The sequence below is a fragment of the Trachurus japonicus genome, chromosome 22, assembly GCF_045865225.1.
Source record: "Trachurus japonicus isolate A0001 chromosome 22, Traja_1.0".
Lineage (NCBI taxonomy): Eukaryota > Metazoa > Chordata > Actinopteri > Carangiformes > Carangidae > Trachurus > Trachurus japonicus.
This window is the reverse complement of record NC_140928.1, coordinates 28,904,302-28,920,402: the sequence shown is the minus strand read 5'-3', so window position 1 is coordinate 28,920,402 and position 16,101 is coordinate 28,904,302. Positions and strand designations below refer to the sequence as shown.

The 16,101-nt window shown below is 42.0% G+C and overlaps 1 protein-coding gene across 1 annotated transcript in view; it reads right to left on the bottom strand.

The window, feature by feature from the left end:
- Positions 1-16,101, bottom strand: part of babam2 (BRISC and BRCA1 A complex member 2) — a 114,543-nt gene that overhangs the window by 64,807 nt on the left and 33,635 nt on the right. The window contains exons 5-6 of the mRNA XM_085768447.1: positions 14,495-14,689; positions 13,668-13,742 (exon numbers count right to left, since the gene is read on the bottom strand). Of these exons, the coding sequence (XP_085624573.1) occupies positions 13,668-13,742; positions 14,495-14,689 (270 nt within the window). The remainder of the gene's footprint in view (positions 1-13,667; positions 13,743-14,494; positions 14,690-16,101) is intronic.

Sequence of the window (16,101 nt, the reverse complement as noted above, 5' to 3'; positions counted from 1 at the left end):
GGACTCAGAAAGTCATCAAGGAGCAAATAACACCCGTATTCAGCCTAATTTAACAGCACTAATTAAAAACACAGAAATGTAAAAATCAGAATTCAAAGTTTTGTTAAAATAACAGACATAACCAAAGACTAGATAATATCCTAAGGATGAAAATAAATATTTTTAACACTTTCTGCTCTCTCACTTCTTATTTCTGTTTGAGAGCTGTTAGGTCTGACATTTAAATTCATCTTCAAGTGCATACCAAGCTATAATACATCCACCATTTAAAAGCCACATAATTGTTTATCTGCGTGGAAGCACTGGCTGGCCTTTTCAGATTTCAGTCGTACACTGCATTAGTGAAGCCCAAACTGGCAATTACTTGACAATGTCTTTTGGGCAACTTGCTTTCCTACTAAATGCCATGTCTCGATGCTATAAAGATACGCCGTCACTCAGCAACGGAACTTTTCAGAAAAGCACCATGACAACAAACTGAATGCATCCTGATATGCCGTGGTTTGCCATGAATTTATTGAAAACATAGCTGGAAATGGGCCTTTTCCATTTCCAGCACTCGTAGTAATAAATGTAAATCTGATTTAAAAACATGCCGCATTGTTATGTTCAAATCCTGTAACAGATAGGATGCAGATGTATGCTGTCACTGGCAAAAGGGATCTTGGCTTTACATCTAACCACGATTTTGCAAAGAAGAGGACAAGCATTACTGATGACTTTGATGTATCATATTTATCCAAAAAAGATTTACGGGAACACTTACAGAGGGAATGAAAATCTGCCACCTATTTCTATAAAATCTCCATAACTGCAACAGAATTTTAAAAACGGGGATAATTTTTAGCATCCCAAACACTCATGGTAGGTAACACTTGACATTTACTAAACCTTTCAGAGAGCTCAGAAACAAAACTCATTTCTTTACGTCATTAGACAACTACTGTAATGAGCAACAGGGGGGTATGCACAGGGCAGGAAAAACATTATCTATTTTGTGTGGTTCCAGTACAAGTTGAAAAACTACAAACAAAACACACACAAAAAAACAGAGATGAGACAGAAAAGGCAGAGCCGAGGCAAGGAGCAGCACACCACTCTGGGCATTATGGGAGTAACCTGCAATTATTTTATAGCTCTTAAGATTCCTGAGCTCTTAGTCAGTGTTTACCATGCAAGGGCACGGCAAGGCCACAAATTACAACCACTTGCTTTGGCACCAAATGCTCAATAGTCACGCACAGGCTCCAGCTTTCCCTCAAAATAGTAGGCGAGCTGAGAATAGAAAGACAAAAAGGTAATGGAAGGGCGGCGGCCTGAGAGGTGAATCTTTTTGTTCTATTTCCTTTTGTCATAAGATGATCAGTATTAACTCTATAGAACGCACAGCCCAGAAACGGCTGATCCTATTCAGCCCTGTCAAGTGACAGCAGATCTGTGGAGATGATGCGAGGTCATGTGCTGAATAACCACATCCAGCGGGTCAAACCCACAGATCAGTGAGCGCGGCACGGCGGACACAAGTGCCATTGAATTCCTGGCTCTGGTCATGACACAGCGAATGACACAACAGACAGTATTGACAGGCCGGCCGGCTGTAATGCACAGCTGAGGGTGGTTTTAATTATAGCCTTAATGGGCCTTAAACGATGGGTGCTGCAGTCACACTCGATGATGTGAAAGCCGCAGTCTCCCTCACATGCTGTTGTTGCCCTGGCATGACTCTTTATGTTATAATGTATGTAGTGTGTGTGTGTGTATATCCAGTGGCTACAGAGCTGTTTTCCAGGTCCGCTGCAGGGGGATTGCGAAAGACTCCTCATGTGACGCAGTGGGCTATCTTCAGCCACGACTTCTCCAAAAGCTCAACTGCCACGCAGAGAGGGGGTATATACGTAAGCTGGAAGGAAAAACCGCAACAACGAAAGAAGCCTCGGGAGCGGTTGAGAAAGGAGCGCCAATTATGTGGCAACCGGAAAAAGGTAAAGTTAACCGCAGCTGCTGAGGGCTGAGGAGGGTTTTTGAGATATCTCCTGGAATTCTCCGGCAGTCTAAAGTGGGGAGAAAAAAAATAAAGGTGGACAAAGCCTGATTTCGCCTGGTAAAAGCAAAAAAAAAAGTGCTCTGTGGCCACTGGTGATGCAGCGCTGTAGGTCGTCACATAAGTGGCTTTGTGTCACTCTCCAGCTCTCTTAATCTGGGTTTTGCGTGGGGGGGGTTGAGTTTCAGTGTTTTTTTGTTTTTTTTTAGGATCAAGTCTGGTGCACACATTGATAAGTCTGAGAATCTTGGCAATTTTTAAGAGCTCAGACAGTGAAGCTTTTTTTGTTTTTTTAGTGGAAATCCTCGATTGTCATTTGGGAAGACAACACAAGGGGAATTTTCTGTCTGTGCCAAAAGATTTGATTGACAGCTATGATATGTGTCGTGAAAGAATAAACTTCCTCTGTGTCGTCGCTGAGGCGAGTATGAAACCACTGGAATAAATGGAGACATTTATTGGAATAAATGGAAATAAATGGAAAACATTTATTCCAGTATCAAATCACATGAATGGATTTCGGAAATGTGCAAATATCCAAAATATTTTGTACAATTCACGGATGAATGAAACAAAACAGGCACCGCTTTATATTCATCATTGGTTGCAGCCATAGCTCACGCCACATGTGGATTATGTGGTCTGTCATGGATGGCACCAAAATCAAACACATAATAAATGCAACTGATGCGATTTAATTTAATGGCTTGATGGCTCAATCTGCAATGAAAGAACAAACGTTTTTATTTTAACCTGTGCATTGCTCAGTATGGTCATATTTGTTTAATAGCTATTCATTTCATAATGGCTCTTTCAAGAGGAGCATCGTGTGACCGTAGCCTAATACGCTGCTCCATTGTTTGCCTGGTACCTTGATGCGTGTCATCTTGATTTATGACAGCTAAATTACTTTGATTCCATCCTGCGCTGACATGATGAGGAAGGCTGAAAAATGAAGCCAACATGGAAGCACCAGCTAATTTCATCTTTCCTGACATGTAGGGAGGTGATTTTTATTATACTGTATGTTACATAACTCACTCAAAGATACTGGCAAGATGATAACATTGCAACTTTGAGCTTTTATATCATTCTTCAGAGATCTGAGGGTGAGGTCATGGAGGCTATACGCCTAGAAGTGTGTAACGACATGAATCTGGTGATGCAATACCAATCACGATACCGGGGCAACCGTAGTAGGGGTGTAACGGTACACACAAGTACAATGGCAAAAAAGCAACTGTCTGTTTTGATTTATTTTGAACAGACACTAATGGAATGCAAAACTAAAAACCATCTTCCGGTTTAAAAGGAAAAAAACAAATAGAATAAAACATAAAACAAGTGCATAATTCATTCCAGAGGAAGAAAACACACTGATCTTGTCAACTAGCAACTAGCCTATTAGGCTATTAAAAAATAAGAAACTTATAACAGCTAATGTATATGTAGGCTATACGCCAATTGCTTCGGTGATGTTTTTGGTCCTGTCTGCTTAAAAGCAGCGGGGATGCTGCCGTCTTATATGCATTAATGTGTTTGATGCTTTTCCAGCGACCCACTGGGCATCTGTGAAACATTGCCGAAGGTGAAGGTCTGAATGACTGCTGCCAACCAGCAGCCAGAGTTTTAAATGCAAAACAAAAATAAACCACCACCATGAGTCTTTGTATGTAAATTGTTAATAAAAAAATCTATACAATGCTTTTGAATATCGATTTAGCATTGCAAATTTAAATTCCAGTGTATTGATATTTTCTACCGCCCCTAGCTACATCCATTTTTTATTTCCTGTCCATGGACAGTACGTGTAAAAGCTGAGTTTATTTCACAAGAGGAAAGCAAAATTACTTGAGTTTTCATGGTTTTCTAGCGAGGCATTACAGCATGTGACTGAACCCAGTGTGCACACTGCTTCACTAACTTCATTAACTGAATGAATGAATGAAAGAATACAATGAATTAACTATTCCCAAGCATGAATTCAAATTTGAGCACAATGCTATGAGCTTCATAAATCATGAAGGGAGACTTTTCCCATATGATGAAAATGTATCATTGGTGAGGTTTGCTTTAACCTCAATTAGAACTGCATGAATTGCATTCATCATCGCCATTGTCCATCTGCAAACCCTCCATCGCTTCATCATTTGCTGTGTTGATGATGAGTTCATTACTTGGCCTTGACTGGCTGCTGATGATGTTCATGAACCACACTTCAAGATGTAGAATATCAATAAAACCCAATAAAGAAATGCATAGAGAGGTGAAGAGTGGGTTGGTAAAAAAACAAAACAGATTTAAATAAACAACACCTACTTAATCAGCCTTCTGAATTAATAAAAGATGACCTCAGGCATCAGTAACGTTTCTGGTTTGATCCTTTCATAACCCATTAACACGAAAATGGTAAGAACACTGTTAAATGGGCTGTGGGTTAGAGGAGCGTTTTAAAAAGAAGAAAAAAACAGAGAAAATCCCTGTGGTAAAGAGACAGAAGCTTTCAGCAGAGGTTAATCATTCAAATGACATTTTAAACTCAGTTGAGTTGGATGCCCTTGAGCAGTTTAACAGTGTAAACAAAATGGGTCTAGGAAAGGTATGTTAAATGTATAACTAATGCTTGTACAGACTCAGAACCTGTCAAGTTGATATTGTTCTATACATGAAAAAATAACACAGTGACACTGACACTGACATTACTGTGCTGAGTGTTCAAAATGTTAAGACATTTTTCCCCTCAAATTATTATAGCCATTTGGACTCAAGAATGAACTGATAAGATTTTGCATTTCAAAGGTCAAACGTCAGTGAAAGTGATATCCAAAGATGGTTTTGTGCAAGCATTCACATTCATTCAACTAACCAGTTCAAGATGAGCTGGTTAGGTTTTGGTGGACGGAGGCGTGGGACTGCTAGTTACTCCAAAAACAATCTAGGTGACCAGAGAGCTTTTTTTTTTATCCCAGTTGAACTTTTAACTACATCTTATTAACTGCATAAGTTCTGAGTTTTCCACCGGGATCTCAGCCGCTGCTCAGACAGAAGACGATGTTGTTGTGAATCACAGACCGCAGAAGCCTCAGGAGCACATCTGAAGAAGATCACCGGGAGGAAATAAGAACATTTCTCCTCCTGATAACCAATCATAATCCAACCAAAAGGGAATCGGCCATATGTGGACGTTTTTATTTGATATTTTTCCAGTTGTATCCAAAGATGACTGTTGTTTGGGAAGGAAACATTTGCCCACAGCTGTTGAAAGAGTTGATATTTGGATGAAGGAATAAAAAAAAGACAGGAAATGAAAAGGAGGTACAGAAATAATCAAGTCACTGAGAATGAAAAGACGGGACCGAAGCCCCAAGGCTCTGCTTCACCCTGACCCGCCACTGTCAGCTGCTGCCTGTGGAGCTTCCAAGGTTATAGTCTGTGTGTGTGTGTGTGTGTGTGTGTGTGTGTGTGTGTGTGTGTGTGTGTGTGTGTGTGTGTGTGTGTGTGTGTGTGTGTGTGTGTGTGTGTGTGTGTGTGTGTGCGTGTGCGTGTGTGTGTGTGAAATAATAAATAATTAGAGTAAAACTAATTAGATGTAAGTACTCTTGTTGAGGCGTGCACAGCTGGAACAGACAAAATGAAGGTACAGGGATGCCAGAGGCTCAGTGCAGCTCTCCCCCAGGTCAGGTTTGGAGGAAGCAAAGTAGAGAGGTGAGATAGGAATTTCTCGGCAGAGAGGAGGTGTTGGATAAAAATGGTTCAAAACATGTTTAAATACAAATGTGGCTTTATAGCTGTATTTTGATAATTTTGGAAATATGCTTATTTACTTTTAGGCAGAGATCAAAAGATCCTGCTCATATCTATCTGTCAAATAGAAGGCTGAGTGAGCAGCTGGTTAGCTTAAAGAGTGGAAACGGAAGGAAATAGTGAGGCTGGCTCCGTTTCGAAGGAAAAACCAAATCAAGTCTGCCGAACAGCAGCCACAGAGCTTTATGTGTCGTCTGTCTAATCTCTGTGTGTGAAAAGTATCATTATCCAGCGAAACACGCAGAAAACAAGAAGCTTACGGTCTCAAAAACCAGCAATTAGACCGATCCGCTGGGACGAGCGGTGGGGCAATCAGGGAAACCTTCAGCAGCAAACAGAGTGGTAAGTGCTTTTTACAGCTGTAAACATTTCACCTGGGGTTTAGAAGGATTTGTAGGATTCAAGACTGAAAGTTTGTGTTTATTGTTGTGTGATTTATTACGTTAAACAGACTGTCTGCAAATAATATAATTCTTCCTGCTCCAGAATCCTCTGAATCTAGCATTCGGTCATTTTTTTTAAGATCATCAAAAAAAGTCCTATTATGTGTTAAAATATAATTAACATCATCTGTTGATAATGAATGTAATCATTGAGATAATTGTTTTACACATACAGTATAAACCAGGCCTCGATCATATCATGGCAAGGCAAGGCAAGGCAATTTTATTTGTATAGCCCGTTTTTACAAACAGTTTGTCTCAAAGGGCTTTACATGGCATCGTAACAACATCCTCTGTCCTTAGACCCTCACATCGACTGAGGAAAAACTCCATGGAAAACCCTTTTAACAGGGAAAAATCGGAGAAACCTCAGGGTGAGCAACAGAGGAGGCGTCCCTCACCCAGGACGGACAGACGTGCAATAGATGTTGTTACAGACTTGTTTATCCTGTTACATGCAGCGTCTGTTGTCTGTCAGACGTCTGCCCGATGTGAATGAAATGACACTTAAAGCCCCAGTATGTAACTTATTTGGCTTTTTATTAGCAAAAATCAAATATTGCTTTCATAAATACGTATTTCACTATAATCGAATCACACCCGCATACAAATTAAAACTTCCTCGTACCTTAGAATGAGTTGTTACAAGTCGTTACAAATACATAAGTGGGCGACGCACCGAACCGAGGCGGCCATGTTGCATCGCCATTTTTTACGTTGAGTGGCAGCGTGACCGTAGGTAACCATAGAAACTCAGCTGAGCTGTCGGTTCGGGGAGAAAGTTTTCCAGGTAGCGTCTGTTAAAACCGTCACCACTGTGTAGTGTGAGGAAGGACGGAGGCACTGATGTTGCATTCAGGTGCAGTCAGGCAGACGGCCGTCGGCAAACCAACCGGATGTCGTTTTACTCAACGTGAGAAAGACGGTAAAACGTGGGTCAGGTAAGCAATATGACATCACCATGACAACATATTGTCAGGCCTGTATTGTTTTGCCTTGTGCTGGCGGACCACTTGTTTACATAGACGCTTGTTTATCCTGTTACATGCAGCATCTGTTGTCTGTCTGACGTCTGCCCGATTTCACCTGAATGCAACATCAAGAATACGTTCAGATACAGTATGCAACCGCACCGCTAGATGGGGGGAATTCCTACACGTTATACCTTTAAAGAGGCTGTGCAGTATGTGTGTCTCCATCACTTATCACACTACAATACTCCAGAACACAACAGAACACAGGAGTGAGGTCACCTGAAACATCCTATTGGATCAATGGCAGCTGCTTGAGGACCCCAAACACACACACACACACACACAGAGAAAGAGAGAGAGAGAGAGAGAGAGAGAGAAATGGCTTTGGAGCTGGTGACATGGGTCAGTGCTTGTGGGGGAAACAAAGCTCAAGTGAAGCGAGAGCAGAGGGCTCAGTCACGAATGTAGCGTCACTCGGTGCTGATCAGTGTAGACATTTAGAGGCAAGCCGCCGCTGCACATATATATACACTCTGCACAGATAGACAAATCGCAATAAAAGGGACGGTATTCAAGAGAAGGTGATGTTTGTAATTAATGCAAAAGAACCGGATAGATTCTAAATTCAGGTCTGGTTCTGATTGTCGACTATTACACAACAAAGGAGTGAGATTTGACTGCAGCCATTCGATCTCAGTGATATAGGATGTAGCGGAGGGTCAAGAGTCAGCCATGAATGAGATGTCATACGTGAAAGTGACTTCAAACTGGTGACAACCCAGAGGTCAGGGCACGATCAAAAGGATGAGACACTAAAACGGTGCCTGAGAGAACTCCGTGCCCTTTAAAGGGGAAGGAAACTGCCAACATCCATCTGTGTGCATTTCACTATCTTCCCTTCATTTCTGCTCTCAGTGTCCTTTCCGCTCTTTCATTTTGACTATGACTGCCCCCCTTTTAAAATAAAGAAATAAATATATAAACAAACCAGCAACCCCTCCTCCCCTCCTCCCTCCCTCCCTCCCTCCCTGAGGCCGGCCAGTCCATGCAGGAAGGTAAACATGTCCACTGTGGTGAGCTCAGACCACACGGATGCTTCGCTCCAGGTAACGGTCGTCCTCCACAGCTCTGCGCCCACCAGCAACATCTCGGCGTTCGCGGGAGCTGAAGAGTAGCCTATGTCTGAACGAATTTCCGCTCCGGTGCCAAGCCCTCTCCTCCTCAAGCAAGGACGTCCACGGATTTGATGGGAGCTTGATTCAAATGAAGGTCAACAGTTTGACCTCTACCTACAGTACCTGGCTGATGGCTTACACTCTGTCTGTGGAGTATCATCGTTTTGATTTTTCAAGTGTTTTCTATTTTGTAAAAGATGGCCAGGAATGCTTTTCTGAAGGCTTAGTGGGTGTTCAGACCAAAAAAAAAAAAACAGTCCTGTGTTGAAATAATACAAGGGGGCTGCGTTGGTGGGGGCACGTTGCCTCAGGTGCTGGTGCGCTGATGAAATGTGATTGAAGAGGTTCAATTTAACTAAGAGATACAAGACTGTCAACCTTTCGACAGCGCAGCAATGGACAGTGGTTAATTAATGATACAGTAACAGTATCTATGCATTTATGCAAGAGACATTGAAAATGAAAAGAATTATAAAAATCAAAGACTCTGTTCAATCTGGTGATAGTATCATGATATGAGGCAAAGAGATATATATATATATATATATATTGTGATAGTATAAGCAGAATGATATATTGCATTTTTTTTTCTCTTTTTTGACCGTGCTAAGTTAGCTAACGCTTGAGCATGCGATCAGCCACAGATCTGCAGTCTCGCGAGATTTCATTGATTTTTTGAACGGAGAAGTCGATGGATGAATGACTGCTGCCAACTAGCAGAGGAGAGGAACTATGCAGGATTTTTAGCTTAACTCTGCTACAGCTTTACCTTAAAGGTGTACAGAAATGGCCGTTTGTCCTGTTTGTCGCGCCGGTCGCGCCAAGTTGTCACGAGCTGCAACACGAGTTTACCCGAGTAAGGAAAACGAATTTGATTGGTCGTTATCGAGTGGGCGGGATATTCAAAGCTTGGGGTGAGACCGAGCTCCATGTGTGTGTCTCAGACGTTTGAATGACGGATTACGGATCCAATATCAGTGGCTAGTGAATTGTGTACAGGCTGACGTATAATCCATGCGCCTGCATTATCAAATGCGGAAAAAAAAATACACACTTTCATCCCGGATTTACTCAAAAATAGAATTTTGCACAAAGTTTGGCCTACATCGTCTGATAGATGAGTTATTACACTAATTTTATGACCCAGAGTGGGCTTAAATTCTATTTTCTTTTCTGTACACCTTTAATTAAAGCAGATATCATCGGCACGGCCGTTTCGGCTAATGCTGTGTTCAAGGCAGGCTTTTGAAACCGTAAGTTACAGCTTCAAGTCACAACTACGACTTGGCAGCGTTCCAGGTAACCCGTAGCTCGTGTTTTTACCGTCCTGTTGTCTGTGAAAGTTCCCTATAACGGCCACTCGTAACTTCCGACCCGTGAACTCGTACCAGATCGAACTGGTATGACTTCACAGGAAGGAAAAACACAAAGTACGAGTTTCCTTGAACGCACCATGAGTTAGCAGCCCCCGCCCTTGTCAGGCATCAATTGGTCCTCGTGCTACGTCACCACATTCACGCGCATCCCTTGGCTGCACACACAGCCCTTCATGCCGTTCTCTCCCCTCATTGGATAACACTTGTATCCCACAAGGAAAATTTTCTCCTCGGGTTACAGCAGAGCAGAGTGACGGAGAGACTCGTGTTTAGGCTGAAATACTTCATGTAAGTGATTGCTGACGGAAAATAGGACTATTTAGGACTTATATTAACAAAAACATTCCACTGATATCTGCTTTAAACAGCTTCAGAGTCCTAGTGATGGTTGAATAAATGACTTGTAGGCTCTCTGCCTTCCACCTAGCGTCTCTTGGCTGAAAACCAACCTTGTAAGATCAGAGCCTCCGACCCGGTGTCCCAGCTCTCGTCTCTGCGGCACCGCCAAACAAACGCCCCAGTAACCCATAATCTCTTGTTTATGACAGATAAGACTACACAAATGTATACTCTATATGATAAATAACGTTATATACCGCTCCATGGATTGATTTCTCGCCAGCTCTGTTGAAAACAAATGCACATAGCCGAGAGGAGGCAACACAGACCGGACTTGCATAGTTCCCCTTTTAAATGCAACAAAAAAAATGAACCACTGCCGTGAATGTTTGCATGCAAATTTTTTATAAAAAATCTACACTTATTTTGAATATCTATATAGCAATGCAAAGAATTGTGTTACTGTATTTCAGTGCATCGATATTCTATTACACCCCCAGTGTTTAGCGTTTAGTGTTTAGTTTATTCAAGTTTAGGTTTAGTCATCGCTGCTGTTGTGTTACTTAATTATTTAGTCTATTTGAAAGTTCATCTCCAATGTTTTTATAATGGTTAATAATTCCAGGCCTTATGTCCCGTCCACCACTGCTGCTAATGGTGGTTTACAGCAGGTCAGCATTAAAGGAAACACTGGGGATTCAGATGTTGGAGCCTCAGTCAGACTCAGACTCTGATGATGACGGGGTTTAGGGTTTATTCTGTAAACACACTGTCGGGACCGCTTCCTTAAATAATATGATGCATGAAACGTAGGAATCAGTTTTTGTCATTGGTTGACTGCAGTTCAGGATGGAAATACACAACTTCTGGAATAGACTCATTGTTTCATGGTATTCTATATTGATTCACCTCGAACAACCTCTGTTGTGGCTCTTGTGAATCCCGTACGTTGCTATGTTTAGTCTTGGTTTTCAGAAGCGGAGATTTTTTTCCCTATGGAACAAACTGTTGCAAATTGGTCGACTTAAGTAAATCCACCCACCCTTAACACGTCTCCTCCTATTATTTGCATGGTCCTCCCTTAAATACATCTGGAACAAGGAGAAAGACACACCTTGCATGCACGAATGACAGCCTGTGTCCTTGTTTGATGATCACCTGGGAAACACTGCAGTAACTCTGATATTCTCACGTTAACAAATCACATTCAATTTAATAGTCTTGTGTTTTTCCAATGTTGCTTCACAGTGAATGTAGATATATATATAATATATAGGGTATATCTGCCTGTTCAGTCAGTAGGAGTGAATTAACTGCACTTCAGTTGCTCTACAACAGCACATCCATGTAACTGCTTGCGATGTAGGAAAGCAGAGAAACAGCCTACTTGCAGCAGCGTTCACACTGACAGAACTAATTGCACGACGACTGTCAAACGGAGAATCCAGGTCATTGGTTTGGCGTACAGTACGTTTGTGCTCTTAGAGTCCGGCCTATATGCTGCATAATCCCCTTTCCCTCTGTAATGTGTAGGTGGACAAGGTGTGGGCTGATGTTCATTACTTTTCTCTGTGCGAGTCAATACTCTTCCTTAGTCTTCAAGTGCTCCCATGGTGATACTATGTATACCCCGGCTGCCAAATAAAGCATAATACTGTGAGCACATGTGTGTGTGTGTACATGTGAAGCAAAGAACATGATATGATTGGGGTGACAGGAACGTACATTCACATCCAAGATTTCGTCTCTAATAAAATCACTAAATATTACAGAGTTCTTCTTAGACCACCACCCACTGGTTAAAGGTGTCACTGTGTCTGCCGTTGCTTTTCAAAGCATTTGCATAGAAACCTCCAGCAAGTGACAGCATGTTTGTTTGAGAAAAAAAAAGAGAAAAAATGTCACCAGCAGTGTTCCCCTCAGGGCTGAGTCGAGAAACTTTCCCATCTCAAGAAAGACACGCAGGTGGAAAAAAAACCAACAAAAAAACAAAAATAAAAATTCTACCGTGACCGATGACACGGCTCGTGGACTTTGGATGAGTCCACTGGAAGGCAGCGGCAGAGAGGGACGAGTGTCAGCGCTGCAGGTCTGAGAGACGTGGGGACAAAGGGCCTGGACGTGAGGCTGATGACGGCTGCTGTTTCCCTTATGTTTACCATCATTTCTCTTCACAAACAGCGGCCGGGCTGGAAAATGCCAGAGAGCCAGGGCCTCCAGCGCACGGGCACTCAAAGATGGGAGGGGAGGGGAGAGGAGAGGTGTGGGGGGGGGGGTGAAAAGGGAACTAGCGATAAAGAGAGAGGCAAAGGCATTCACTGATGGAGAGAGAGAGGGAGAGGGAGAGAGTGTTGGGGCTAAGCTGCCTCCAGACACCACGCGGCTCAGAGCAGATCGAGAGTGACGGCTTGCTGATTAGTCAACTCACAGCCCCCAAGACCGGAGTAGGCATACACACGCATGCACACACACACACACACACACACAGACACACACACACTCTCTCTTCGTTTGTTCATTTAATAAGCCCTACCGTTATCAGTGCACACATACAATACACATGGACGTAAACAAAGGGACTCTCAAGATCTCATTTTATCTACAGTGGGCACTGATGTGTGGAGAGAATAGCTGTGTTTACATGCAGTGTTTTCCTCAATCTGATTGAAAACAATGGGATTAAATGAATCTTATTTGATCTGTATACATGAACGCTAAATAAAGCGATCCACATTCAGTCTGTGTATGTGTGGCCCCAGCTGAAGCCCATTATATACCGCTGTGAGACTGACCGCCGGTGAGTGCTTTGGGACGGGGGCGGGGCTTACGGCAGTTGAAGACAGCAGTGACACTCAGAGTCTCCAAACCACAAACGTCTTTAACAACACCAGGAAAAGTCGCCAGACTTCGCGAGAAAGTCGCCAAGTTGGCAACACTGCTTTGACTTTCCTATTTCCTGTTTCCTTTTTCCTGAAAACGTCAATACGTGACTCCTACGTACTAGGGCGCGCGCCGCAGAATGTATAATTGATTGAATTGAATACCTTTATTGTTATTCATACCAAGGTATAAACGAAATTCAAATTGCAAACCTCCATGTGGTAAAAACATCAGTGAAGAAAGACACACAAGCAACAACAATAAAACAATATAATAATAATCCACTCTATCAATCGGATCCACTCTATTCAGCCGTTTATATGTGGCATTAAGCTGATTATCAATCGGCGTAGACTACCTCTTTCAATCCGATCCGAAATTTCATCAGATACGGGTGAATCGGATACGGTACGGTGTTTAAATGAGACATTTTGAATCTGATTGGCCTCTTAATCTGATTGTAAATAGGATTTTTGGAGCCATGTAAACGCAGCTAATGCGAGGAAGAGGGAAGGTTTTTGGATGCTGCGATCAGGGTTTTTTTTTTTTTAAACCAATCATCAGTTGAGTGTAAATAGTTCAAGTTTCACACAGTCGACATGCTGTTTTGTTTGTGTGATGAGTTTTCACATTACCTTCAGGAGATAGACGGGGATGTTGCTGAAGTCCACGGGGAGTTTGAGAAGGAAACGGGCTGAGAACTCTCCTGTCTGCAGAACAAAAGCCAGAGATACATCGTTACTATACCAAACTATCCTTATTAAAAGAAATGCAGGCCACACGTTTTAACATTTGACACCTTCCCATAGTTTCTGCTGAGGACACACTTCAGACAGCACCACTCAACAAATGCAACACCATGTCTAGTGAAAGCTTTTGAAGACATGTCATACGTTTTGCTTTCTTCAACTGCAAAAAAAGAGTTTGTCTCCACAGAGACCAAACAACTTTAATACATCAGCGACTTAAAAAATCCTGTCCCTTATTATCTGTGATATTTGTAGACGGTTTGAAGTGTTTTTTGCCCATAAATAAAATCCAGTCTCTGAACCTTTGTTTCAGATTTTTTTTTAAAATTATCTTCATGATTCACGAGTAAACAAAATGGTTTGAAATGATACAACTCTATATTGTTGAGTGCTCTGCAAAAATAACACTTTAAATATAACAAATAATATAGAAATGATGATACATGACTATAGATATAAGGCTATAAGAGTAAAACTGGGTTAGGTGCTATTCCTGTGTATCTTCACAACAGAAGAACACCTGCTAATATGACGACACAATGATTAACAACTCATGAGTGATGGGGCAGAACGGTGACGGTGCTCTGAACCAACCAGGTGAAGTCAGACCCTGCTCATTCTATTCCATTTCCCTGACAAGTATTTTTAAAACCATCGCAGGACTCGTTGACTTTTTTGTAAAATGTAGGACATGTAGGACATCACATCCTCACCCAGCTGTTCTTGCGTCCGGCATAAATCTCCATGTTGCGGCCGTAGTTGGGATCCTCCAGCAAGCTGTCATACTCAAAGAGGAGCCTGGAGCTCTCGCGCAGGCGCTGGCACTGGTAGTGGTGGTACTGCTGGATAAGCTCCTTCACCAGCTGGAGCAAACACTCAGGGTTCTCTGCATCCCACTGGACCAGGTGCTGAGGGAGTCGCCGGAGAAGAAGCACAAGGACAGACATGAGACATGTAATGCTATCCATCTTTTTTTCTTTTGAGAGATTCAGCAGGTTAGTGTACAAATCAATAAACCAGACTATCATTAGGCCTATATCAGATCAGAACAAATTAACCTTATTGTCACCAAGGGGAAATTTGACACATTCACAATGGCAAATAAGTAACAATATGAAAATTTGAATTTCATATCACGGTTATTGTGACCAAAATTAAAGGGATAGTTCACCCTAGAATGATATTTCGCTCATTATCTACTCACCCTCATGTTGACTAAGGGCTGGAAGAAGTTTCAGATTCCTCCGTGGCTTCTCTGAGTTACAGGGGGTCTCGGCATAGCAGTGCATGTCCATATAACGGTTGCAAAGGGACACCGGAGCTCTTCGTAAAAAAACACACACAAAAAAACATCCAAATACCTCCATGATGCTCGTATGTAATGTCCGTCTTGTGCTGAAGCCCCAAATTGCGTAATTGTCCCGAAAAAAATTAAATAAGTCTATATTTTAAGCTTGTTTGTAGCGGAAGCTTCTCGAAGCTCCTCTTCCTGGTCCGTCCAAATCTCGCGTGATTTGCGCCGGCGTCAGCATGCGTCAGTGCGGTTACTGCGAATCACGCGAGATTTGGACGGACCAGGAAGAGGAGCTTCGAGAAGCTTCCGCTACAAACAAGCTTAAAATATAGACTTATTTAAATTTTTTCGGGACAATTACGCAATTTGGGGCTTCAGCACAAGACGGACATTACATACGAGCATCATGGAGGTATTTGGATGTTTTTTTGTGTGTGTTTTTTTACGAAGAGCTCCGGTGTCCCTTTGCAACCGTTATATGGACATGCACTGCTATGCCGAGACCCCCTGTAACTCAGAGAAGCCACGGAGGAATCTGAAACTTCTTCCAGCCCTTAGTCAACATGAGGGTGAGTAGATAATGAGCGAAATATCATTCTAGGGTGAACTATCCCTTTAAAGAAAAAGAAAAAAAAAATTAACATTAAAATATTAGAATGATATAAACATCAAATGTGCATTAAAAATGGCACCTTATGGCCATAAGAGGTAACTGTATTGTGCCAATTGTAGATAAGAACCAAGAATACTTTTCTTTACATTCACTGCTTAAGACTGCTTCTCCAGGAAATGAGCAGTATTTCAAATTGCGGTAATCAATCACTGTTTTAACAATAACCGTGGTTATCATTATACCGGTAATCGTTACATCCCTAATATGTACAATACGTACACACCCATACACAAACAAAACAATAAGTTAGGACAGAGTAGGGCCCAAAACATACTCAATGTGAAGCTGACAGTTTTAAAGTGCTAAACAAGATACAATTAGTTACAATAGATAAAGCTGAATAAAAAAAAAGG